At 45.9% G+C, this 25,003-nt stretch overlaps 1 protein-coding gene across 3 annotated transcripts in view; it reads right to left on the reverse strand.

Moving 5' to 3' along the window:
* LOC146360306 (uncharacterized) overlaps nucleotides 1–25,003 on the reverse strand; it is a 52,383-nt gene that overhangs the window by 5,057 nt on the left and 22,323 nt on the right. For all 3 annotated transcript variants that reach the window (XM_084829349.1, XM_084829350.1, XM_084829348.1), the window contains 3 exons: nucleotides 20,535–20,645; nucleotides 11,613–11,723; nucleotides 8,019–8,129 (listed from right to left, as the gene is read on the reverse strand). In XM_084829349.1, the coding sequence (XP_084685475.1) occupies nucleotides 8,019–8,129; nucleotides 11,613–11,723; nucleotides 20,535–20,645 (333 nt within the window). The remainder of the gene's footprint in view (nucleotides 1–8,018; nucleotides 8,130–11,612; nucleotides 11,724–20,534; nucleotides 20,646–25,003) is intronic.

Genomic DNA, 25,003 nt, shown 5'->3' on the forward strand with positions numbered 1-25,003 from the left:
ACAGTATAAGTTTCGTAAATCCAACATTACCAATAAACAATTTTCTCTTCTTTATTTATCCATAAATTTTATAAATAACTAAATCAAGTTATTGAAAAACAAAATTGAATATTTGGATATGAAGACTCCCCCTTCTGACATTGGGGCATGGTCTCTGACCTTGGAGGGGGGATCTCTAGTGTCTTATGGCCCTCAGACAATGTCTAGAGCCAAAAGCATTATGCCCTTATAGATTTTAGATACTGCTTTATGTTTACAAAAATTAATAAAGCATGTCCCAAATTTTTAAAAATGTATCCCCTCTTTGTCTCTTTTCAGCCATTCCAATATAATATGTTAATTTTGCCATAATAGCGAAGTCCCACACTTTTTCCAACCCTTCATCCTTAGAATGTGCTGTTTGTCCTCTCCACTTTTTCACTTACAGTATTCAGCTGCAGCCAACATTTTTTTTGTTTGTTCAGTCGTTAAGTTGTGTCCGACTCTCTGTGACCCCCTGGACCACAGCACTCCAGGCCCTCCTGTCCTCCACTCTCTCTCCTGGAGTGTGCTCAGGTTCATATTCATTGCATCACTGATGCTATCTAGCCATCTCATCCTCTGCCGTCCCCTTCTCCTTTTGCCTTCAATCTTTCCCAGCATCAGGGTCTTTTCCAGAGAGTTTTCTCTTTGCATTAGGTGGCCAAAATATTTGAGCTTCAGCTTCAGTATCTGTCCTTCCAATGAGCACTCAGGGTTGATTTCCTTTAGGATTGACCGATTTGACCCCCTTGCAGTCCAGGGGACTCGTAAGAGTCTTCTCCAGCACCACAGTTCGAAAGAATCAATTCTTCGGCACTCAGCCTTCCTTATAGTCCAGCTCTCACAGCCATACATTACTACTGGGAAAAACATAGCTTTGATGAGATGGACCTTTGTCGGCAAGGTGATGTCTCTGCTTCTTACTATGCTGTCTAGGTTTGCCATAGCTTTCCTCCCAAGGAGCAAGGGTCTTTCAATTTCATGGCTACAGTCACCGTCTGGAGTGATCTTGGAGCCCAAGAAAATGAAATTTGTCACTGCTTCCATTTCTTCCCCTTCTATATGCCAGGAAGTGATGGGGCCAGATGCCATGATCTTAGTTTTGTTAATGTTGAGTTTCAAACCAGCTTTTGCACTCTCCACTTTCACCCTCAACAAGAGGCTCTTTAGATCTTCTTCACTTCCTGCCATTAGGGTGGTATCGTCTGTGTACCTGAGGTTGTTGATAATTCTCCTGGCAATCTTAATTCCGACCTGTGATTCATCCAGCCCCGCGTTTCTCATGATGTACTCTGCATATAAGTTAAATAAGCAGGGCGACAATATACAGCCTTGTCGTACTCCTTTCCCAATTTGGAACCAATTGGTTGTTCCATGTCTGGTTCTTACTGTTGCTCCTTGGCCCTCATACAGGTTTCTCAGGAGACAGGTAAGGTGGTCTGGTACTCCCATCTCTTTAAAAATTTGCCACAGTTTGTTGTGATCCACACAATCAAAGGCTTTAGCATAGTCAATGAAGCAGAAATTGATGTTTTTCTGGAATGCTCTTGCTTTCTCCACAATCCAGTGAATGTTGGCGATTTGATCTCTAGTTCCTCTGCCTCTTCGAAACCCAGCTTGTACTTCTGGTAGTTCTCAGTTCACATGCTGCTGAAGCCTAGCTTGTAGGATTTTTAGGGATGGGGGAGAATTTCTCCCTGAAACTTCAGGGGGCCAAGTGCCAACGTATTCGGCCCCCTGAAGTAGTTTCGGGGAGACATTCTCCACACCCCCCCACCCCCTGCCCCCCCCCCGGGATGGGACTTACCTTTCCCGAATGTCCCTCCCGGTGGCGGGTCCCAGCAGCGGTTCAGCAGGTCTTCGTCAGGGGCGGGGGCGGCAGCCGGTCTTTCGACAGCCATTCCAATAAAAGTAAAAAAAAAACAAATGCCCCCGTGATAGGCTACGTGACGATTAACATAGCCTATCACGGCTAGATTTGCAAAGTCAGCCATGATAGGCTACGTAAATCGTCACGTAGCCTATCACGGGGGCATTTTTTAAAAAAAACTTTTTATTTCGCAGCCGGGCGAGGCGCCTCCTCCCCGGCCTGAATTTCGGCCGGGCGAGGCGGGAAGCCTTCCCCCCCGGCCTGAATTTTGGCCAGGCGAGGAGGGAAGCCTCCCCCCCCCCAGCCTGAACTTCGGGGGGAGCAGCGAAGTGCCTCCCCCCCACCGCGAAGCAAGCTTCAAGACCAGGTAAGTGGCTTTCGTGCACCCCTAAGGATTTGGAGCATAACCTTGCTGGCATGTGAAATGAGCGCAATTGTGCGGTAGTTTGAACACTCTTTGGCATTGCCCTTCTTTGGAATTGGAATGTAAACTGACCTTTTCCAGTCTTGTGGCCACTGTTGAGTGTTCCAAATTTGTTGGCATATTGAGTGCAGCACTTTAACAGCATCATCTTTTAGGATTTTAAATAGCTCAGCTGGAATACTGTCATCTCTGCTAGCTTTGTTGTTAGTAATGCTTCCTAAGGCCCACTTGACTTCACTCTCTAGGATGTCTGGCTCAAGTTCAGTGACCACACTATCATGGCTATCAGGGACATTATGATCTTTCCTGTATAGTTCTTCTGTGTATTCTTGCCACCTCTTCTTAATCTCATCTGCTTCTGTTTGGTCCCTGCCTTCTTTGTCCTTTAGCATGCCAATCTTTGCACAAAACATTCCCATGATATCTCTGATTTTCATGAAGAGATCTCTAGTCTTTCCCATTCTGATGTTTTCCTCGATTTCTTTGCATTGTTCATTTAAGAAGGCCTTCTTGTCTCTCCTTGCTATTCTCTGGAACTCTGCATTCAGTTGGATATATCTTCCCCTTTCTCCCTTGCTTTTCACTTCCGTTCTTTCCTCAGCTACTTGTAAAGCCTCATCAGACAACCACTTGGCTTTCTTGCATTTCTTTTTCTTTGGGATGGATTGAGTTGCTGCCTCCTGAACAATGTTACGGACCTCTGTCCATAGTTCCTCAGGCACTCTGTCTATCAGGTCTAATCCCTGAAATCTATTCCTCACCTCCACTGTATATTCATAAGGGATATGATTTAGGTTATACCTGAACGGTTTAGTGGTTTTCCCGACGTTCTTCAATTTAAGCCGAAATTTTGCAAGAAGCAGCTCATGATCTGAGCCACAGTCAGCTCCAGGTCTTGTTTTTACTGACTGTATAGAGCTTCTCCAACTTTGGCTGCAAATTACATAATCAATCTGATTTTGATATTGACCATCTGGTGATGTCCATGTGTAGAGTCGCCTCTTGTGCTGTTGGAAAAGAGTGTTTGCTATGATCAGCGTGTTCTCTTGGCAAAACTCTATTAGCCTTTGTCCGGCTTCATTTTGTACACCAAGGCCATGCTTGCCTGTTATCCTGTTGATTGCTTGACTTCCTACTTTAGCATTCCAATCCCCTATTATGAAAAGGACATCTTTTTTTGGTGTTAGATCTAGAAGGTGTTGTAGGTCTTCATAGAACAGATCAACCTCAGCTTCTTCGGCCTCAGTGGTTGGGACATAGACTTGAATTACTGTGATGTTGAATGGTTTGCCTTGGATTCGTACTGAGATCATTCTGTCGTTTTTGAGATTGTACTCCAGTACTGCTTTTCCCACACTTTTATTGACTATGAGTGCTACTACTCCATTTCTTCTAAGGGATTCTTGCCCACCGTAGTAGATATGATGGTCACCTGAATTAAATTCGCCCATGCCTGTCCATTTTAGTTCACTGATTCCCAAGATGTCGATGTTCAATCTTGCCATCTCATTTTGACCACCTCTAGCTTACCTTGATTCATTGATCTGACATTCCAGATTCCTAAACAATATTGTTCTTTACAGCATCGGATTTTCTTTTCACCACCAGTCACATCCACAGCTGAGTGTCCTTTCGCTTTGGCCTGGCCAGTTCACTCTTTCTGGCGCTACTCAGAAATACCCTCTGCTCTTCCCCAGTAGTATATTGGACACCTTCTGACCTGAGGGGCTCATCTTCCGGCGTCACATCTTTTAGCCTTGTGATACGTTCCATGGGGTTTTCTTGACAAGAATACTGGAGTGGGTTGCCATTTCCTTCTCCAGTGGACCACATTTTGTCAGAACTCTTCGCCATGACCTGTCTGTCTTGGGTGGCCCTGCACGGCATAGCTTATGGCTTCACTGAGTTACGCAAGCCCCTTCGCCACAACAAGGCAGTGATCCATGAAGGGGGCAGCCAACATATAAGATGTTAATTCTTTATGTTGTTGATGAACAGACCAATCCATAACTTTAAGAAGATGAAACAAGGGATCTAATGAAATTTTGTAGTGTAATATTTTCTCCATATTTATATTAATCATAGAATCAATCATACAATCATTCTACAATATTTGTTTTGTCAAAGAGGATTCCCATCATAAATGATTTTTAAAAAATCCTATTTGTTTCTGACATTTCCAACAATTCATTGGATAATTCTTGTTTATTTTATTTATTTTAACTGTTGTTATATACTACCTCATCATCACCTTATACAGATTTTCTTGAATCAACACGTTAGTGAAAAATTATGGCTCTTACTCCAGAGGTTTTCCCATATGTCCATTGGCATATTCTTTCCAATACTTTGTGTCCACATAACCATATAATGTTTAACCTGTTCTGGTTCAGTTTCATTGTTTAAGAGTAATTTAGATTGCAATCCTATTGTGCCCTCAATGATTGGAAGCCCCTAAACTCAGAGGCTTCTGATCATCCAATGAAGGGTGGGAGAAATGGTGGAGGGAATCTTCACCTACCTGTCCTCCCATTTTCATTAGACAGGCTTTTTAGCCTGTCTAGTGATGGCACTTCATAGGTGAAGGGACAGAGTCTGGAAGAGGCTCAGAATAACTCCTATCCTAGTCTTTCCAGTGCCCTCTCCTCCTTGCCCACCAGAATGGCCCCTTTGCCCCTCTCTAAGGTCAATTTTCTGATGTCGGTGGGCAACCAACATGGTTCTTTCTGTACCAGCTGTGAGGGGGCGAGGGAATAGGGCTGGATCTCTGACTCCCCCTTCTGATATTGGGGCACGGTCTCTGACTTTGGAGGGGAGATCTCCAATGTCTTATGGTCCCTCAGACAATGTCTAGGGCCAAAAGGATTATGCCCTTATAGATTTTAGATACTAAACATTATTTATGCTTCGATACCAGTTCTAAAGAAACTCAACATTAAAAAAACAAAGGTCATGGCATCTGGACCCATCACTTCCTGGCATATAGAAGGGAAAGAAATGGAAGCAGTGACAGATTTTACTTTCTTGGGCTCCAAGACCACCGCAGACGGTGACTGTAGCCATGAAATTAAAAGACGCTTGCTCCTTGGGAGGAAAGCTATGGCAAACCTAGACAGCATAGTCAGAAGCAGAGACATCACCTTGCTGACAAAGGTCCGTCTAATCAAAGCTATGGTTTTCCCAGTAGTAACATATGGCCGTGAGAGCTGGACTATAAGGAACACTGAGCACCAAAGAATTGATGCTTTCGAACTGTGGTGCTGGAGAAGACTCTTACGAGTGCCCTGGACTTCAAGGAGGTCAAATCAGTCCATCCTCAAGGAAATCAACCCTGAGTGCTCATTGGAAGGACAGATACTGAAGCTGAAGCTCAAATACTTTGGCCACCTAATGCGAAGAGAAAACTCCCTGGAAAAGACTCTGATGCTGGGAAAGACTGAAGGCAAAAGGAGAAGGGGACGGCAGAGGATGAGATGGCTAGATAGCATCACCGATGCAATGAATATGGACTTGAGCACACTCTGGGAGACAGCGCAGGACAGGAAGGCCTGGAGTGCTATGGTCCATGGGGTCACGAAGAGTCGGACACGACTGAACGACTGAACAACAACAGCAACAACCAATTCTAAAACTCTATGATATCTCTTAGCTGCTGGTTTGATTTAAGATATTTATTTATTATTAAATTTATTAATCACCCATCTGGCTGGTTACCCAGCCACTCTGGGTGATGTACAACATATAATAAAACAGTTTAAAACAATAACATTCTACAATAAAAACATTTTCTAAAATACCCTAACCCACCCCAAATGCCTGCCTGAACAACCACGTTTTTAATGCACAGCGGAAGCTCATTAAAGAGGGGGCATGATGGAGTTACTTAGGGAGGGAGTTCCACAGAGCGGGGGCCACCACAGAAAAGGCCCTCTCCCTCATCCCCACCAGTCTAGCTGTCCTGGCTGATGGGACAGAGAGAAGGCCATCCGAGGCTGATCTTGTTAAGCGGCCTGTCTGGTGTTGCTGGAGGCACTCCTTAAGATAGGCTGGGCCGGAACCATCAGTGATAATTGACTGAATTTGTAAAAAAAATGAAACAACGGGCAGGGGAAAACACCATTTAATTTCCTTTTTATTTCTCAGTCTGGTATTATATTATTATGCTCCAAAAAAAAAAAAAAATCCTTACACCTAAAAAGGTCATTTTCCTTCCAGATTTAAGCTTACCCCTGCTTCTCATTTTTCTAGCGTTGATTTCTAAAGATACATACGAAGGCTTAACCTTTTTTAAAAAATATATTGATCCCATACTTTTAATACAGTTGAAATTAACACCTTTTTTTCAATGATTGTTCTAGATATATTATTTCCCCATAAGTTTCATGCAGAGGAGACTTTATCAGAGCTCTTTCAAATAAGGTGTATGTCATCTGCATAGAGTTCTATTTTTTTCTGTATAATTTCCTATTTTTATTCTGCAAATTTTGGCATTTTCTTTGATTTTTATTGCTAAAGGTTCTAAAGTGGATAGAAGATATTCTAAGGCAGATAATGGGTGTCCCTGCCTAGTGCCTTTAGTGAATTCAAATACTGGCAATAATATCCAATTTGTATGAATTCTTGCTTTATGGTTTAAATAGATACCCTGTACCCATTTATTAAACATTGGTCCAAAATTAAACACGTTCAGAAATATATGCATTCAGAAACACAAAAATATCTATATGCTCTTGTCAAAAGCTATTTTTGCATCTAAAAATAACAATAAAGTTTATTCTCTTAGTACAGATGCAAAATCTACAGTATGTAGGATTTTCCTCTTTTCATCTCCCATTCTTTTAAATACTTTACTATGTCTTCATTTTTTAATGATTTTTTGTTATGTTTTGTAGGGGTGCACGAAAGCCACTTACCTGGTCTCGCAGCATTTCGCAGTGGGGGGGAGGTGCTTTGCTGCTCTTCCCCCCGAAGTTCAGGCTGGGGGGGGGGAGGCTTCCTGCCTTGCCTGGCCGAAATTCAGGCCGGGGAGGAGGTGCCTCGCCTCGCCCGGCCGCGAAATAAAAAGTTAAAAAAAACTTTTTTTACTTTTATTGGAATGGCGGTGGCAGCAACTGGTCGAAAGATCGGCTGCCGCCCCTGCCCCTGACGAAGACCCGACGAACCGCCGCCGGGACCTGTCGCTGGGAGGGACATTCGGGAAAGGTAAGTCCCATCCCAGGGGGGGTGTGGGGGGCGGGGTGAGTGCGGAGAATTTCTCCCCGAAACTTCTTCGGGGGGCCGAACACATTGGCGCTCGGCCCCCCGAAGTTTCGGGGAGAAATTCTCCGCCAACCCTACTGTTTTGTGATTTTGTTTATAATTTGTTTCAGAGTTATTTATGTATTTATTTCTATACCACCCAATAGCCAAAATTCTCTGGGCTTCCACAATGGCAATATAGACATGCAATACATACATATTTACATACATACATACATAAAGACCCAAACCAATGGGATCCAGTCACCATAATTTCCAGCATACTAGCTTATGGAATGTATAGTTTACAGCTGAACTCATTCCTTTCCCCTACTATTACCTTCATGTAACTATGCTTGTTCTACAAATGTCTTGTGTCTAGTGGCAACATATGATTTATAGCCCCTACCTCAGATATGAAGGTATCTGTACAATACTTTTAATTATGTAGGTTTTGGGGCTCACCTTTTGCAGCACTGAACTCCTGTTGCACACAACCCAAGGAATACATCATTTTTGGAACATTTTGTTTGGCTGCATGTGCCTCCTCTAAATTTACAAAATGCTGCTGGATCTCTGGAGAAACAGAAATACACAAAGTGAAATGCATCCCAGCAAGCCAAGAAATTAAAGCTTAAAGGTCACTAGACCAGAGTGGAAGTCTAGTACACAGGTGAAGAGCTGGAAGAGCTGGAGCTTGGAGAATCCCATGAATTAAAATTAAAAACTGAACTGAACTTCTATTTCTTCCAGAAAAATAATGTGATCAGCATATCAAATTTTCTTCATTTATTTTCATTCCATTAAGCTACATTCTTAAGGATGCATTTAGAGGTATAGAATCAAAGTGGTTAGAAGGGGCCTACAAGACCATCGAGTCCAACCTCCTGCTCAGTGCAGGAAGCCAGATTCCCAGGCAGTCTCCCATCCAAGTAATAACCAGGGCTGACCCTGCTTAGCTTCTGAGATCAGACGAGATCGGAGGAGACCTGGGCAGCCCTCCCTTTCTATGATTGAAATCACTTCTGTCTGAATAATGTTATTTCTTATCACGATAAATAAATAAGATACTCCCATACCTATATAGCCCCTAAACTAGGGATGCACAATAAGTTAGGTCTTCAAAACATGTGAACGAGTCCCATTTACAACACCAAACACAAACATGAGCAGGAGATAGGGATGGCGGAGAATTTCCGCCACGGATTTCCAGCCGCAGACAGCCTGGTGCGGACTTAAATGGCATCCAAGCATGGCAAATCATGGTCCAAGGACGCAAATCACGGTCCAAGGATGGCAATGGCAGTGACAGCAGCCCTGCCACGGCCAGCCAGGAGACCAGCCACCGGAGCCGCTGGTGCCTCCGCTGCATCCGACCCAGAAAAGTGCCGTCCTGGGGGGATTCTGAGGGGGGGCAGGGGGGCAGGAGGCCGCTCTGACATGGATTCCGGGGGGCCTGAACTACAGAATCCGGCCTCACTGGAATCCGTGGCGGAATTCTCCGCCATCCCTTGTCATCATTAGGGGTGCACGAAAGCCACTTACCTGGTCTCGCAGCTTGCTTCGCGGTCGGGGGGAGGCGCTTCGCTGCTCCCCCCGAGGTTCAGGCCGGGGGGGGAGGCTTCCCTCCTCGCCCGGCTGAAATTCAGGCCAGGGAGGAGGCACCTCGCCTTGCCCAGCCGCGAAATAAAAAGTTAAAAAAAAACGCCCCCGTGATAGGCTACGTGACGATTTACATAGCCTATCACAGCTAGATCTGCAAAATCAGCCATGATAGGCTACGTTAATCGTCACGTAGCCTATCACGGGGGCATTTTTTTTTTTTTTTTTTACTTTTATTGGAATGGCGGCGGCGGCAGCCGGTCGAAAGACCAGCTGCCGCCTCTGCCCCTGTCGAAGACCTGCCGAACCGCCGCCGGGACCCGCCACCGGGAGGGACATTCGGGAAAGGTAAGTCCCATCCAGGGGGTGCGGGGGGGTGCAGAGAATTTCTCCCCGAAACTACTTCAGGGGGCCGAATACATTGGCACTCGGCCCCCCAAAGTTTCGGGGAGAAATTCTCCCCCATTCCTAGTCATCATACAGGGCGACCAAGGCTGTTTCTGTGCCAAAACCTGGCCTGAACCCCGACTGAAATGGTGTAATGGCAGTAGTGGCATAATTCACTTCTCACAGAGTTATGGTGTCCAGAGAGATGGAGGCTGACACTTCTCTGCTTGATGCTTGCCTGTCCCAACTAATTACATCCCTTCAGTTACTAAGACCAGCAGGCGAGGCCCTTCGGAAGATACTCTCACTTAAAGAACCCTGTTCATCAGGCACATGGGAAAAGGGCTTTCTCTGGTGTTGCTCTGAAATTCTGGAACACTAGGGATGGCAGAGAATTTCTCCACGAATCTCTGGGAGGCCGAATGCCAACACATTCAGCCCCCTGAAATTGGTGGGGAAATTCTCCGCCACCCCCCTCAGGGATGGGACTTACCTCTGTCGAATGTCCCCCTTGGCGGCGCATCCTGGCGGCGTTTCGGCGGCGTTTCAGCAGGGGCAGGGGCGACGGCCAGTCTTCCGACCGGCTGCCGCCGCCACCATTTCCCAGTAAAATAAAACAAAAAACAAAAAAAGTGATAGGCGACGTAACGATTTACGTAGCCTATCACGGCTAGATTTTCAAAGTCAGATTTACGTAGACTACGGCTAAAATAAGGGCAACGCAAATAGCCCTTAAGCGTTGCCCTTATTTTCACTGTAGTCTACGTAAATCTTTATGTAGACTACCCGTGCCCAAATAAGGAACGCAAAAGGCGGCACCCATGGCTGCCGCCATTTGCGTATGTGCTTTTTTTTTTTTTCCAAAGTCACACGTGATAGGCTACATAAAGATTTACGTAGCCTATCACAGCTGACTTTTAAAATCTAGCTGTGATAGGCTACATAAATCATTACGTAGCCTATCACGTGTTTTTTTTTTTACAATTTACTTTTTTATTTCACGGCCGGGGAGACGGGGCGCCTCCCCCCCGGCCTGAATTTCGGCCAGGAGGGGCGGGGCGCCTCCCCCCCACACCGAAAACAGCTGCGGGGCCAGGTAAGGGACTTTCATCCATCCTTGGAACACACTCCCTCTGGAGTTACGACCAGTCCCCATTATCTCTGCATTCAGGAAGACTCGTCTTTTTGATTTCGCGTTTCCAATTGTTGTCATGGTTTTTAATTTTTTGTTTTTGCGTTTTACTATGTATTTATTTGTTTATGATTTTTGTTTTCTGTCTATATATATATGTTGGGGAAAGTACCTCAGTTGCTTCCACAATGGCAGCATTCAAGTGCAATAAATAAATAAGTAAATCAGTAAGCAAGGGCGCAATCCTATCGGGATAGGCGGTTGCCTCCAAACTTGGAGACGACCACCTATGCAATGCAGGGCAGGAGAAGCACAGAGGGGATCATCTCCCCTCTGCTTCAGCTGCCCTGCATTTATGGCTAGACAGCCAATTTCGGCTGTCTACCTGTGGGACCGCAGAGTGCGGGAAGTGGCAGCAGGATGACACATAGGATGTGTCGTGCCGGCATTTCTGACTTCCCCGCCCCAGCACGCCCCCAGGAATGCCCTGTTTCTGCCACTCTGCGCTCCTCTTCTGAGCGTGGAGTGTGGGGCCATTCCATGCTGCCTATGAAGCAACACAGGAAGGGGTGGAGGTCTGTTCTCCGGGAACTGACCTCGGAATGCGGGCTCAGAGGACGGATCCCAGGAACCAACCTATCCTATGGCTGTCTAGGCACTGACTGTCTAGGCCACAGAATTGCACCCTAAGTGATCCAAATCAATTAGATCAAGCTAACGTAATTCCCAGCATACTAGTTTATGGAAGGTGTCTTTTTCAGCTGAACTCATTCCCTTCCCCTATTATTAATTTCCTATAAGTATGCTTGTTATATGCACTTGTTTTGTCTGTTTACAACATATCATTCATAGGACCCTACTTAAGACATGTAAACATCTGTAACATTGTTGTTGTTGTTCTTGTTATGCATATGAACTAGTTAAGCTTTGGGGCTCACCTTTTGCAGCATTGAAGTCCTGTTGCACACTCTCCAAGGGATATGTCAATTTCAGTACATCCTGCTAGGGTACATTCGCCTCCTTGAAATTTACAGTATGCTACTGGATCTCTGGGGAAACAGGGAGTTCAGAAAGTGAAATGCATGCCAAAAAATTTAAACTTATAAGTTATAGGTCACTAGACCACTAGAGACAGCAGGCTCCTTTTGGAATTCCTCAGCTAGGCTCACACATGTACGTTCTTCACTTGATGACTGTAATGTCAAGTGACATCTTTTATATCTGAATGGTCCCTTTCAGTTATTCAATTATCAAAAAAAAAAAATCTGCCTGGTTTACAAACCAGAGTTAAGGCTATCTTATGTTGGTCCAAACTCCAAAAACCCAGGAAATTAGAAGCTAATGCTGATGCCTTAATTGATGTGCACCGTGATCAGTGATGATGCTGTTCAGTGTCACATATTGTGCATTTTTACAATTTACCTTCCATGCACCCACACTTTACCTTGGTTTTTCATTCCCAAATCCAGATGGGGAGGGTGGAGTGCCTGGAACTAGCAAAGATGCCCCTCATTGTCCTGCTGTTGTATTGCCTTATGAAGCATCTGAGCCTTAATCTATTGCTAGAGGAATCCTCCTGTAAGGTGACCCTTGCCAGTTTGTTGTTTACATCACTAGTTTGCAGGGTGGGTTGAACAGTGATGGGGATCCCTTTTAATACAATATTTATATACCGCTCCTAGGGATGGGGGAGAATTTCTCCCCGAAACTTTGGGGGGCCAAGTGCCAACGCATTCGGCCCCCCGAAATCGGCGGTGAAATTCTCCGCCCCCCGCCCCCCCCGGGATGGGACTTACCTTTGATGAATGTCCCTCCTGGTGGCGGGTCCCGGTGGCGGTTTGACGGGTTTTCGTCAGGGGCGGGGGCGGCAGCCGGTCTTTTGACCAGCTGCCGCTGCCGCCATTACAATTGAAGTAAAAAAAACCCAACAACCCCGTGATAGGCTATGTGACGATTAACGTAGCCTATCACAGCTAGATCTCCGAAGTCAGCCGTGATAGGCTACGTTACTCGTTACGTAGCCTATCACGGGTGACTTTGAAAAAAAAAAAGCACGTACGCAAATGGCGGCGCCCTATGGGCGCCACCATTTGCATTCCTTATTTGGTCCCTGTAGTCTACGTAAAGATTTACGTAGACTACGGTGAAAATAAGGGCAATGCAAATAGTGTTGCTCTTATTTTCGCCTTAGTCTACGTAGATCTTTACGTAGACTACAGGGACCAAATAAGGAACGCAAATGGCGGCTCCCTATGGGGGCCGCCATTTGCGTACGCACTTTTTGTTTTTCAAAGTCACCCGTGATAGGCTACGTGACGATTTGCGTAGCCTATCACAGCTGACTTTGGAAATCTAGCCGTGATAGGCTACGTAAATCGTTACGTAGCCTATCACGGGGGTGGTTTTTTGTTTTTGTTTTTACTTTTTTTTTCATGGCCGGGTAGACGGGGCGCTTCTACCTGGCCTGAATTTTGCCGGTGAGGGATGGGGCGCCTCCCCCCCGGCCTGAATTTCGGCTGGGCAAGGCGGGGCACCTCCCCCCCCTCGCCTGAACTTCAGGGGAGAACCGAAGTGCCTCCCCCCCACCGCAAAGCAAGCTTCGAGGACAGGTAAGGGACTTTCGCCCAGCCCTAAGTTCACTCCACATCAGGAGATTTCGGAGCAGTAAATAACAAAGATAAAAGAATAAAACACCAGGTTTAAACTGTTAAAACATTACATAACATTACATAAACTGTTAAAACCGTTTGCGTCCCTGCAGTCAGCCGTGAGAGGATACGTAAATGTTTATGTAGCCTATCACGGCTGACTTTAAAAAAAAGAAGCACGTACGCAAATGGCGGCGCCCATGGGCGCCACCATTTGCGTACGCGCTTTTTTTTTTTTTGAGTCAGCCGTGATAGGCTACGTAAACATTTACGTAGCCTATCATGGTGTTTTTTTAAAATCTAGCCTTGATAGGCTACATAAATCTTTACGTAGCCTACCACGTTTGTTTGTTTGGTTGGTTTTTTTACTTGGAAATGGCGGCGGCGGCAGCCGGTCAGAAGACCAGCCTCTGCAGCCACTGCCACCGCCGAACCAGCGCTGAACCGCCACTGGAGCTGCCGCCGCCAGGGACATTCGAACAAGGTAAGTCCCATCCTGGGGGGGGGCGGGGGGCAGACCGTTTCTCCACCAATTTCGGGATTTCTCCACCAATTTCAAGATTTGTGGAGAAATTCTCTGACATCCCTAGGAGTCCTAGATGCTTGTTTGTTATAGAATGGGTTGGGGTAGTCTAGATGAAAAAGTATTCATTCTGTACTGTACCACATTCAGATTTCAGCGTGCATGCATGCTGCATGACCTATCAGTGGTTACTTTGGATCTTGAGATACTTGGTGAGGATAAAACAGTTTTGGTGGTACGGTGTTGCAGTTAAAAAGAAGTGACAAGTGGAAGGGTTCAGTCCCCTATTCCAGCACACTCCTTGTTTGCTTCAAATTACATTCTCCCAACATCACTTCACACCAGAAAATATGTGTGGGTTCATGTCTGTGAGACTGATTGTCTAACTTCATATTCCATCTAAGCCCCTGTGAACACCTTTTAGAAGAGAAAAGGTACTAGTCTACAAATGTAATTTATTATAAATATTTAAGCAACCCATACCTGCTCGAAATAAACATATTCCCCACCCCATGCTGCCAAGATGCACATTTTCTTACTGCCTTTTAAAAATCTATGAAATTAGTATACATATATTTTTCAAAACATGCTTTGACATTTTGTACCATACAAGCAGCAGCATCAGTCACAACGATGCTAGAAAATACAGCTACAAGCACCACACCCCAAACATTATTTTTATTATGTATGTATTTACTTAAAACATTTGTATCCCGCCCTATATCATTAAGATCTCAGGGTGGTGTACAGATAAAATCAATTTAAACAGTATAAAACAAATGATTTAAACAGCTAAGAACAAACGAGCCAATACCAATTAAAACCTAAAACAGTAAAACAGTTAAAACGGTGTGCTACCTTAGGGAATGCATTTAGCCCTCAAAGGCTTTAGTAAAAAGCCATGTTTTTACTTGGCACCAAAATGAGACCAATGTCTGCACCAATCGGGCCTCCAAGGGCAGGGCATTCTACAACTGGGGTGCCACAGCAGAGAAGGCCCTCTCCCATGTCCCACCATAGTGTATGTCTCATACTGGTGGGTTGCATAGGAGGGCCCATCCAACAGATCTCAGTCCTCAGGCAGGCATAGACAGGGATCATTAGCAGCATTACTACTCTCATCCTGGCTGTATCAACAGAAACCCCCATGTCTCACTGTCAACTCACCCAGGAAGGTCATGGGATCAGCTTACAAAATAAAGGTGTTAGCCAACTCACTGGAGGATTCCTCTAGCAATACAGTAAAGATCACATACTTCAAAAGGCAATACAGGACCAGGACAATGTGAAGCATTTTTTCTGGTCACAGGAACTCTATCATTCCCATAAGATCTGGACACTACCCAAAAAGAAAGAAGCTGCACTAGAACCTCTGCCCATGGTGACCCCTACCCATGAGAAACTGTTCAGAATGTCTCCTCCCACTAGAGATATTTGGTGAAACTTCCCCCTCAATTTGTGTGCCCACAAATAGGGTGGAGAATTTCAAGAGGCCATTTGCATACAGCTCTATTTATTACTATAGAGCACGGTATCCTCCTGGATAAGCTGTCTAAGTTTGGTATGGGAGGCATTGCTTGGTGGTGGTTCTGCTCCTTCTTGGATCAGCATTTTCAGAAGGTGGTGCTGTGAAATTACTGCTCAATCACTTGACAAGTTTGGGGATTCCACAGGGTTTTGTTCTTTCTCCCATGCAGTTAAACATCTACATGAAATCACAGAGATCATGTGGAATTTTGGTCTCAGGTGTCACCAGTATGTGGATGACACCCAGATTTTTCTGTCATTGTCATCAGGAACAGGTAAGGTGTGATTGCCCTCAACCAGTGCATGGTGAGGTAATGGAGAGAGTCCAGAAGAGATGGAGGTATGGTTGATGAATGGTGTTCAGCTTATTCTATATGGGGTTGCACTCCCCCTAAAAGATCAAGTTCACAGTTTGAGGTGCTTATTGATCCAGCAGTGTCATTACATGTGCAAGTGACCTCTGCACCTCAAAGCTCCTTTTATTGCTTTTGGCTTAAATGCCAGGTACAAGCTTACCTGGATAGAGATAGCTTGGGAACAATTGCGTACCATGATCTGGTAAACTTCCTTTTGGACTACTCCAATGCAATACATAGGTCTGCCTTTACAATAGGTTCAGAAAGTGCTGTTGGTCCAAAAGTAAGGGCCCGCTTACAAGAAGGTCTTTGTGCCCTTGTTTGGGGAAAAGCAACAGGTTGAACGGAAACACAAGCTTAGGATTTTGCTAAGGTTTTCAGGGAACATGCTCTCCTGATCGAGTTTCTGTTTGGTGTTGTGAACAGGACATGTTCACATGATTTGCAGACATACATTCTCATACATCCCTAGTTTAGAGTAGGGGTGGACGAAAGTCACTTACCTTTCGTCGAAGCTTGTTCGCGGTGGGGGGGAGGCGGTTCTAATCTTTACGTAGACTACAGCGACCAAATAAGGAACGGGAATGGCGGCTCCCTATGGGGGCTGCCATTATCCGTACGCGCTTTTTTTTTTTTAAAGTCACCCATGATAGGCTACGTGACGATTTACGTAGCCTATCACGGCTGACTTTGCAAATCTAGCCGTGATAGGCTACGTTAATCGTCACGTAGCCTATCACGGGGGTGTTTTTTTTTTCTTTTATTGGAATGGTGGTGGCGGCAGCCGGTCGAAAGACCGGCTGCCGCTCCCGCCCCGCACGAACACCCGCCGAACCGTCGGCTGGACCCGCCGCCAGGAGGGACATTCGGAGAAGGTAAGTCCCGTCCCGGGGGGGGTGGGGTGCGGGTGTGTGTGGAGGATTTCTCCCCGAAACTTGTTTGGGGGGCCGAACATGTTGGCGCTCGGCCCCCCGAAGTTTCGGGGAGAAATTCTCCACCATCCCTAGTTTAGAGTAGGGATGGTGCAGGCGCCCGATTCAGTCCAAGAATCCGGCAGAACTGCCCCTGTCCATGCACCCGTGCCCTGCTCACCAAGCCCCTGCCCCTACTTGCCCCCTGCCTGTGTTCAGAGAATGCCCTGCACTCACCTTGGCAGCCTCATTGAGCTTTGTGGTTGCCATTTTTTGAGAAATAAAATGGTGATCGCAAACATGTGCCTATTTGTGCACATGTGAAAATGTGCATTTTTGTGAGTGCACATATCCATGTATGAGAAAATGAGAAAATGTGAATTTTGTGAATGTGTATATTTGCATATGCACAAAAATGCAATTTTTTTTTAAATGTGCATTTTTGTACACACACAAATCATAGAATCATAGAATAGTAGGGTTGGAAGGGGCCTATAAGACCATCGAGTCCAACACCCAAAATGTGAGCTTTCAATAAAGTGTGCATTTTGCACATGAGAATATGCACATTTGCAGAAATGCGCATTTTCGTGCATACAAAAACGCACGCATTTCTGCTATCACCATTTTATTTTCCGAAAAAATGGCAACTGCAGAGCTTGATGAGGCCGCCAGGATGAGTGTGGGATGCTCACTGAGCATGGTGGGGCTCAAATGCATTCCAGGGACTGGCAAGCAGGGGCAAGGGCTGGGCAGGCATCCGGAGAACCCAGACGGGGGTGAGTTTGCACATCCCTAGTTTAGAGACTATGGGGGTATGGGGAGTGTCTTACTGCACCTGAGATCCCACACCAAGAAATAAAGGTTAAACTGCAGTTTCCAGGGTCAACTTCTTCCTCCATTTCTTTTCCACCTCTTTCTCACACTCTCCTTCTCTGCAGGGATGGCTCTCCCATGAGGTGGAATGAACCCCTTGCCTCAAGCAGCAGAGCAGGAGCAGCAGCATATGTATTTATTTATTACATTTACATCCAGCCTTTTTTCCTCCAAGGAACTCAAGGTGGTGTACATAATCCTCCTCCTCCATTTTGTCCTCACACCAACAACCCTGTGAGGTGGGTTGGACTGAGAGTCTGTGGCTGGCCCAAAGTCACCCAGTGAGCTTCCATGGCCGAGTGGGGACTAGAACCCGGATCTTCCGGCTCCCAGTCCAGCACTCTAGCCACTACACCACGCTGGCTCTCCATTGCGCATTCACCCTGCCCCCAACCATCACGGCCTTGCTCCAGTGAGGCGACACTATAGCAGGTGCCCTAGAAAGACCCACTGGCTGCCAGTCCCACTATGGCAAATGCCGCTCTGAGAGGGTTGTCTGCAGGGCTTTCCAGAGCAGCTGCCTATCCTTTCTTTCATCCTGAGGACCCCATCAGAGCTAGACAAGGGATGCAGATGGTCTCTCCAGAGCAGCCCTTCACTTTCTGGAGTGCTTTGAGGAGATACTCAGAATGAAACAGGATGGGTGGCTGCACTCAGCCACTGATCTCTCTTTTGCTTTGAGAATCCTCTCAGCCTGAGCCAGAGGGTGGGTGGGCCATGTTGGAAAGAGAAGTGCATCTCTCCAGATAGCCAGCCAGGCCCAAATGCTTGGCTTGGAGGGGGTCCTTCCTCAGAGCCAGGGAGTGTGACATGGCAAAACTTTCATATTTGTTACCCAACTGCCCAATTAGGAAATACAATACTTAGATTCCTCCCAGAGAATTCTGGATGAAAATATGGTATTCCAAAGCCCAATGCAACTTTACTTGGCCTTTGCAAGCGTTATTAAGGGCACAATCCTATGGAAGTAGTTGCCAGCCTCCAAACATGGAGGCTGATGATTATCCAATGCAGGGTAGCCAGAGACCAGAAGCAATTCTCCGGCTACCCTGCATTTTTGGTGAGACAGGCCATTTCACTTGTTTAGCCAGGGAGCTTGGGGGGTGGGGTGGGGAGGCTATTTGGAACATAGGAGCTGCACAATGTGGCTTCTGTGGTCTCCTCCCTTCCCCATCCCAAGGACTGCTCCCCCATTTTCGAGAGTGGAGATATATCTGGCACAGAGAGAACCATGAGCAGGGGGTGGGGGCATGGAGCACAGTATCTGTGAACCGTGGTCGGAGTCCTGGCTCTGACCTCAGTTCCCAGAAACCAAAAAAGTCCTATGGCCCTCTGGTCAGTTTCTAGTGGCCATAGGATTGTGCCCTAAATTTGCCTTGTCTTTCAGGCTTCCTAGATGAGAGACAGAGGTGCCAAAGAATTAGTAATTGGTGATTGGCTCATTGGCTTCTTTACTGATAAGAAAGGAATCCAAACAACAGGTGATGGTTTTGCACTTAGGGCATCAGGAGTTCAGTGCCCATATGAGATTTAGAGTAACATCTCACTCACAGTGGCACAAATATAACCATAAAAACAATTAGCTTGATAATAAAACCAAGGAAGGAAGCATCCCAGGTCCTAAATACAAGAGATGTGTTTAGAGAACACATATTCACAAGACAGGATTGTCGTGTTATTTACTCAACTGGGACTTTATCAACCTCCATCTTTCTCTTCCAAGTCCAGATCTAAAACCCAGGGTAGCATCTCCAAGTGGTTAAGGGCACAATCCTAGGGCCACTAGACAGTGGCTAGACAGTCATAGGATTGTTACTCTGGAACACACTTTGTCTGGAGTTACAAGTGGTCCCCACTCTCGCTGCATTCAGGAATGGGGTCGAGACACATCTTTTTAATCTTGCTTTTTCAATTGATGTTATGGTTTATTAGGTTGCATTAGGGATGGACGAAAGGGACTTACCTTGTCCCACAGCTTGCTTCGCGGTGGGGGGGAGGCACTTCGGTTCTCCCCCCGAAGTTCAGGCGAGGGGGGGAGGCGCCCCGCCTCGCCCGGCCGAAATTCAGGCCAGGGAGGAGCGCCCCGTCTCCCCGGCCACGAAAAAAAGTAAAAAAACAAACAAAAACACACACCCGTGATAGGCTACATAACGATTTGCGTAGCCTATCACAGCTAGATTTCCAAAGTCAGCCGTGATAGGCTACGTAAATAATCACGTAGCCTATCACAGGTGACTTTGGGGGAAAAAAAAGCGTGCACGCAAATGGCACCGCCCCATGGGTGCCGCCATTTGCGTTCCTTATTTTGGCACGTCTAGTCTACGTAAAGATTTACGCAGACTACGGTGAAAATAAGGGCAATGCAAATAGTGTTCCCTTATTTTCGTAGTAGTCTACGTAAATCTTTACGTAGACTACCCCTGTCCAAATAAGGAACGCAAATGGCGGCACCCATGGGGAGCCGCCATTTGCGTGCACGCTTTTTTTCCCCTCAAAGTCACCCGTGATAGGCTATGTGACGATTTACGTAGCCTATCACGGCTGACTTTGGAAATGTAGCCGTGATAGGCTACGTAAATCATCACGTAGCCTATCACGGGTGTGGTGTTTTTTTTTTTTTTACTGTACTTTTTTATTTTGTAATGGCGGCAGCGGCAGCCAGTCGGGAAACCGGCCGCTGCCCTCGCCCCCGCTGAAACGCCGCTGGGACCCGCCGCTGAGAGGGACATTCGCCGAAGGTAAGTCCCATCCCGGGGGGGCGGGGGGCCGGCGGAGAATTTCCCCAACACTTTTGGGGGGCCGAATGTGTCGGCACTCGGCCTCCTGAAGATTCGTGGAGAAATTCTCCGTCATCCCTAGGTTGCATTGCATTTAACATTTTAAGGAGTTTGTATTTCTATGCTTGCTATATGCTTTGTCTACTGGCAACATATCATATATAGGCCACCACTTAATATATGCATGAATCTGCATGATGTTTTTCATCATACATATTAATCATTTAGGCTATGGGGCTCACCTTTTGCAGCATGGAAGTCCTACTGCACACTCCCCAAGGAATACATCGTGTTCAGCACATCTCGGTCGGGTGCATTTGCCTCCTTGAAATTCACAATGTGCTACGGGATCTCTGGAGAAACAGAAAATTCAGAAAGTGAAATGCATACTCATAAGACAGAAGAAAGTTAAAGAAGTATTTATTGTGTCACAAGCACACCTGTAACTTGCCATGGGATTCTGGAATGCTTTTATATATATGTCGTTTAAATCATTTTTCTTGATTAGAAGTAATATGATTTAGGCATAAGTGATTTAAGGAATGGAGACATATACTTAAGTCTGCAGCTGAATGGTACATAAATAAATGAAGGAAGAAACAATCTAAGCATATTTTATAGTCTCCAAAAAGTAAATAAAGAAGACTTTGAATATGCAACTACCAATGTGTTGCCTATAAACCATCTTGGTAAATTGAAACTAGAAACTGTTATTGCTATCCATAAATCCTCAGGTTAAGATGATGTTGAATGTATCATGTGTTTGAATCATGTGGAATGTGGAAGCATGTGGAAGTATTTATTCATAACTTCGGTACAAATCAGGCCAAGTTGCAAATTCCCTCCACCCCGAAATTGCTGTTTACGCAACTTGCAGCTGCGATCCACATAATTTGCACAAATTACAGCTGGAATTTGTGCAAATTACGCACAATTTGCATTATTTGCAGCCACAAAGTGCATGAATGGAAATTTTAGAAGGGGGGGGGGAACCTGAGAAATTTCCCAGATTCTGGGAAAAAGTCCATGGCTCGGCTCGTAAATGCAAGCTGAACTCAGGGCCCTGGGGAAATCTGTCGAGCCCCCAGAGGGCCAGATTTCCCTGTGATGGCCATCCCTATGTATAAGCTTTGGTACTGTTATGCTAAGGATTTTCTAGTAAAAGATACAAAGGACAAATTTTGTCCATGAGAGTGATTCCATGGCGGGGGGGGGACCACCCTATATCTAGGGTGATTCATTTATTCTCACTCTGATAGCAGCTGTTGTTGTGAGGAAACTGAATATATTAAGTAAACTAGGGATGGTGCAGGTGCCTGATCGGGTCCAGGAGTCTGGTGGACTCCCCTCCCCACCTGTGCCCCCAAACTGTGCCCGCTGAGCTCCTGACTGCAGTCAAGTCCCCTGTTCCCCCCGCACTTGCTGAGTGGGCACACTCACCCTGGACCCACCCATGACCTCCATTTTGTGAAAGAAAATGGTGATCGCATATATGCGTATATCTAGTCTTATACAAAATGGTGCCATGAATGAGCCATATATGCAAGAGATCACAGGCATAAATTGACCATTTATGCCTGTAATCTTGTGCATATCAGCCATTCATGGTGCCATTTTGCATAAGACTAGATGTGTGCATATTCACGATCAACATTTTCTCTTGCAAAATGGAGCTCGCACTGCTTGCGGATAGGTCCCGGGTGGGTGGGGCTGTTGGCCAAATGGAGGGAAGCTCGAGTGTGGGGCCAGGGGCAAACTGGGGAGCATCTGTCCATCCCTAAAGTAAACTGGTAGCATGGAGTTGCCTACATACTGAGAACATATTTTGGGAGAACCTCTGAACTAGGGTCTATTTCACAGTAGGTGGGGTTTTCCAGGAGATTGTGTGCACCACCAGATTGTCATTATGAGCCAGGCATTGGCAATGGGATTGGGGTGGGGGATGATGCAATGGCAATGTGGGGCAATTTATGCATGTATTCAAATGTATAAATTGACATTTATATTAAAACAATGAGACCGTTGGGAAATTTGAAAAAAACAACAACAGTACTGGCCCATTTAAAATGGTACATATGTTCAGCCTAGCTCTATGTGGGTTGCCTTTGAAGACAGTTTGGAAGTTGCCACTCATGCAAAATGCCAGATTGATAACTAGGACTAGAAGGTCCACACATACAAGATGAACCCTGGCCCGCTTGCACTGGCTGCCTATATGCTTCCAAGCGCAATTCAAGGTGCTGGTTTTAAGCTATAAAGCCCTACATGGCTTGGGAGGGCAATACCTGATGGCACAACTCTCCCAGAATGAACTTATGCATACTCTACATACAGCATCTAAGGTCCTCCTCTGAGTGTCTCCTCCAAGGGAAGCTCAGAAGGCAGCAACAAGGGAGAGAGCCTTCTCATTAGTGGCCCCCCATTTGTGGAACAAGCTCCCTGATGAGGTCTGCCAGGCGCCAACATTGTTATCTTTTTGGTGCCAGGTTAAGATCTATCTCCTTCTTTGTATAGTCCCAATCATTCTGTTTCTCCTTCCTTGGAAATGTCTATTTCCCTCTTCTTTTATTCCCTTGAAGCGATATCTGTGCCTCTTGAATCACAATCATCACACAGCATGTCATTACATTCTCTCCCGAAGTTTAAGACAAATACAGGCAGGAGGTTTTGTGCAGCGTGGCTTTAAAGCTGGGTTTTATTAAAAGGGGAAATGGAATTTGAGGATGTTCATATCCATCATCTACCCCTGGTTTCCAAAAGTGAAGTTGTTGTTGTTGCTTTATGTTCTCCTAACCCACTACCGAGAACAACTTGGTAGCCAAGTTAGGTAATCATACAAATAACCTTTGTGTTGTTCAAATGTTAAGTCATTCAAAAGTTGTATTATGCAAGCTGATAGAAAAAGTCACCAATAACAATGTGAAAAGCTAAGTGAGTAGTCCAGTAGTCTTCTGGAACCCGAAACCCTGATAAAGCATACCCATTTCTCCTCCCCCTCTTTGCAGACTTCATTGCTACTCTCTACAGAGCATTCAACAGTGTTCTGAAGAAGACGAAATAATTATAGAACAGGTTTCCTCCCCAACTTCGAACCCTCCAGATGTGCTGGACTTCAAATCCCATAATTCTTAGCTAGCAATGGCCATAATGACTAGGAATTGTGGGAGTTGGTTCAACACATCTGGAGGGAGCCAAGTTGGTGAAGATTATTCTAGAACATGGGAACCCCTTTTCTAACAAGTCATGTAAACTTGTTAACAGTAGGGATGTACGAAAGTAACTTACCTGGTCTCGCAGCTTGCTTCGCGGTGGGGGGGAGGCGCTTCGCTGCTCCCCCTGAAGTTCAGGCCGGGGGGGGAGGCTTCCCGCCTCGCCCGGCCAAAATTCAGGCCGGGGGGGAGGCTTCCCGCCTCGCCCGGCCGAAATTCAGGCCGGGGAGAAGCGCCCCGTCTCCCCGGCCGCGAACTTCAAAAGAAAAATAAAAGCTATTTGCGTTGCCCTTATTTTCGCCGTAGTCTACGTAAATCTTTACGTAGACTACAGGGATCAAATAAGGAACGTGAATGGCAGCTCCCTATGGGGGCCGCCATTAGCCGTACACGCTTTTTTTTTTTAAAGTCACCCGTGATAGGCTACGTGACGATTAACGTAGCCTATCACGGCTGACTTTGCAAATCTAGCCATGATAGGCTACGTTAATCGTTACGTAGCCTATCACAGGGGCGTTTGTTTTTTTTTACTTTTCTTGTAATGGCGGCGGCAGCAGCCGGTCAAAAGACCAGCTGCCGCCCCCGCCCCTGACGAAGACCTGCTGAACCGCCGCCGGGACACGCCGCCGGGAGGGACATTCGTGAAAGGTAAGTCCCATCCGGGGGGGTGGGGGGGTGGAGAATTTCTCCCCAAACAACCTTCAGAGGACCGAATGTGTTGGCACTCGGCCCCCCGAAGTTTCGGGGAGAAATTCTCCCCCATCCCTAGTTAACAGTAAGGCAGGGCAGTGATGCAAGATACTATCCAATATGTCTTTCTTAACAGGAATTGCTGCACTGTGTTTGTCTATCTTGCTCTCCCCTCTTATTATTTTGTAGGTCTTGCAGTCTAAATCATATTTTATTGATCAATATGTAAAGCGTGAAGTTAATCCACTTCTGTGTTGGTCCAGTCAAATCCCAGGATGTTCTGCTAGGGATGTTGGAGAAATCTGCAATGGAACTGATTGAGTACAGCTTTTCATGAATCTGCCCATGGATTCCACAGTGGAGCCCAGCTTTTCCCCTGTCAGGTGCATTCCATGGACTTGCGCACTGATTTTCTAACCTTTGGGAATTTTGCACAAATTCCATTACAGACAAATAGGCAAAATAAAAAACCCAGCCAAAAATGTGCATTTCCCCCATAGGCTAAAGTGAGAAAATGCACACTTTGGGGAATTTGTGCATTTGTGGAAATGCGAAATTGTGCATTTGTGCAGATGTGAATTTGTGCAAATTTGGAAATAAAAAACCCTCTGATTCTGTTGATGGGCAGATGGTGGAACGACAGGTGCCTGACAATCTGTGAAACACAGAACAGATTTTAGACCATCTGTACATCCCTACGTTCTGCCACTCTGCATAGGCTTATAAATGACATGGAATGTCAATAAGCAACAAAACATGCATGCACACACACAGGGAAGAGGCACAGCTGCATTGTAATGGCACACACTATG

Source organism: Heloderma suspectum, chromosome 1 (genome assembly GCF_057233095.1).
Source record: "Heloderma suspectum isolate Gila_16-S chromosome 1, 16-S_ref, whole genome shotgun sequence".
NCBI classification, from domain to species: Eukaryota; Metazoa; Chordata; class Lepidosauria; order Squamata; family Helodermatidae; genus Heloderma; species Heloderma suspectum.